This window comes from Cupressus sempervirens, chromosome 10, assembly GCF_028749045.1.
Source record: "Cupressus sempervirens isolate cs-2001-9-10 chromosome 10, ASM2874904v1, whole genome shotgun sequence".
In the NCBI taxonomy this organism is placed as follows: Eukaryota; Viridiplantae; Streptophyta; class Pinopsida; order Cupressales; family Cupressaceae; genus Cupressus; species Cupressus sempervirens.
This window is the reverse complement of record NC_143127.1, coordinates 382,749,396-382,750,883: the sequence shown is the minus strand read 5'-3', so window position 1 is coordinate 382,750,883 and position 1,488 is coordinate 382,749,396. Positions and strand designations below refer to the sequence as shown.

General features: G+C 34.3%; 1 protein-coding gene across 1 annotated transcript; it reads right to left on the bottom strand.

The window, feature by feature from the left end:
• Positions 1–304: 304 nt before the first annotated feature.
• LOC149534270 (uncharacterized) lies at positions 305–949 on the bottom strand. Its single transcript, XM_089805999.1, has one exon. The coding sequence runs from the start codon at positions 947–949 to the stop codon at positions 305–307; it is 645 nt and encodes a 214-aa protein (XP_089662125.1).
• Positions 950–1,488: the final 539 nt, after the last annotated feature.

The following is a 1,488-nucleotide window of genomic DNA, read 5'->3' as shown; positions in this document are numbered from 1 at the left end:
TTCTCATTGTTATTATCGTCTCTTTTTGTGTCTTACAAGACTATTGATGTTAATGTTTGTCACTAGATGTGGCTTTCATTTATGTAATTGATGATTTATTTTCCTTGAACAGCCTGTTCTAAGTTTGGACTATCAGATAAATGATTGGCTTAACCAATTATTCAGTTTATACAATTTCAATGTGAGATTGTATATCATTTATGAGTTTATTTATTTCATACACAGCTTTTGCCTTGTGAAATTTAACCCTAAAATGTTCTCCAGAAGTTTTGTCACCAACTTCATCTACCATTGCAGTAGCTGCCTAAAGGGCTGCCAACCAAAGCCCACCAGAATAGGCGCTGATGCCAAAAACAAACCATGCATCATACGTTTGATCCAGAAAACCTTCATTTTCCCATCTACTGGAATCGTGAACAATGTAAGCATTCACTTCAAACCAAGGATCATTGAGTCCAAGATCATGTGGTACTGCACCTAAGACCTTTCTGACACCCCAATCACTTTTAAATAGAAATTTCAGTTTCTCTGTATCATGCATCAAAATAGCAGCAATGAAGTCCCTTTGAATGTTGAGCTCAAGTTTTGGAAACAACATAAGCAATGCAAAGAATGCATAGAAATGCACATCGTAAGTATTCCACATTAGGTACTCAACTCCTTCTAGGTAGAGAAACTGGCCTACATTCTCCTCTTTCTCATCTAGTAAAGATGGTCCATAAGTTGAATAGGATGTCACCGAATTGCGCCTCTCGAACAATATTGTTGTTATTTTATTTAAAACTTTCATTTTTGTTAAATCCCTTGCATTGCCAACCATTCTAAGGGAGTCTTCATCATCATTCACTATTTTCTTAGATTGGAGATGGCTGTAAAATTCTACATTTTCAACTGCTAACTCATAATCCACCCTTGTACTGTTGTTATACTTTCCCTTAAGAGAAGTCATTTTATTTGATTAAGGTCTTTTTGTGACATATTTAGTGTCCTTTGGTGGAGATATATCTAGATCTAATACATTTGTTTCTCATATTTCAACAAAGGATCTCCATTTATGGGTTTGCAGAGTGTAATTCCTATGGTTGCCTTGGCATGCCATCATATTTCTAGGACTCTTGTGATTTTTGATTCATGTTAGGCTTCCCATCATTGCTTTCCCTTATCATTTACGCATGTTGAGGCATATTGTGGTGACAATAGCCATCCCTCCTAATTACTTAGCTAAAACTTTGTACATGTATCAACATCTTGAAGCAATGCATTTGCACCATTCATATGACCATCATGGATTCAATAAACTACCTTTTCACTATTAGCTATTCTAAAACTTTGAAAGCTGAAGAAATAATTAAATTTTGAATGCTATGTTTCCTCCTACCCTTGATATGAAATTTACAACATAGGAAAATTAATGTACTATTAAAACCCTAGAGTCAATTTATGCCAATAATTTGACAAATATATATAAAATCATGATAGATATATATG

Coding starts and splice junctions, on each gene's coding strand:
- LOC149534270 (XM_089805999.1), bottom strand. CDS start 949: ATGACTTCTCTTAAGGGAAAGTATAACAACAGTACAAGGGTGGATTAT.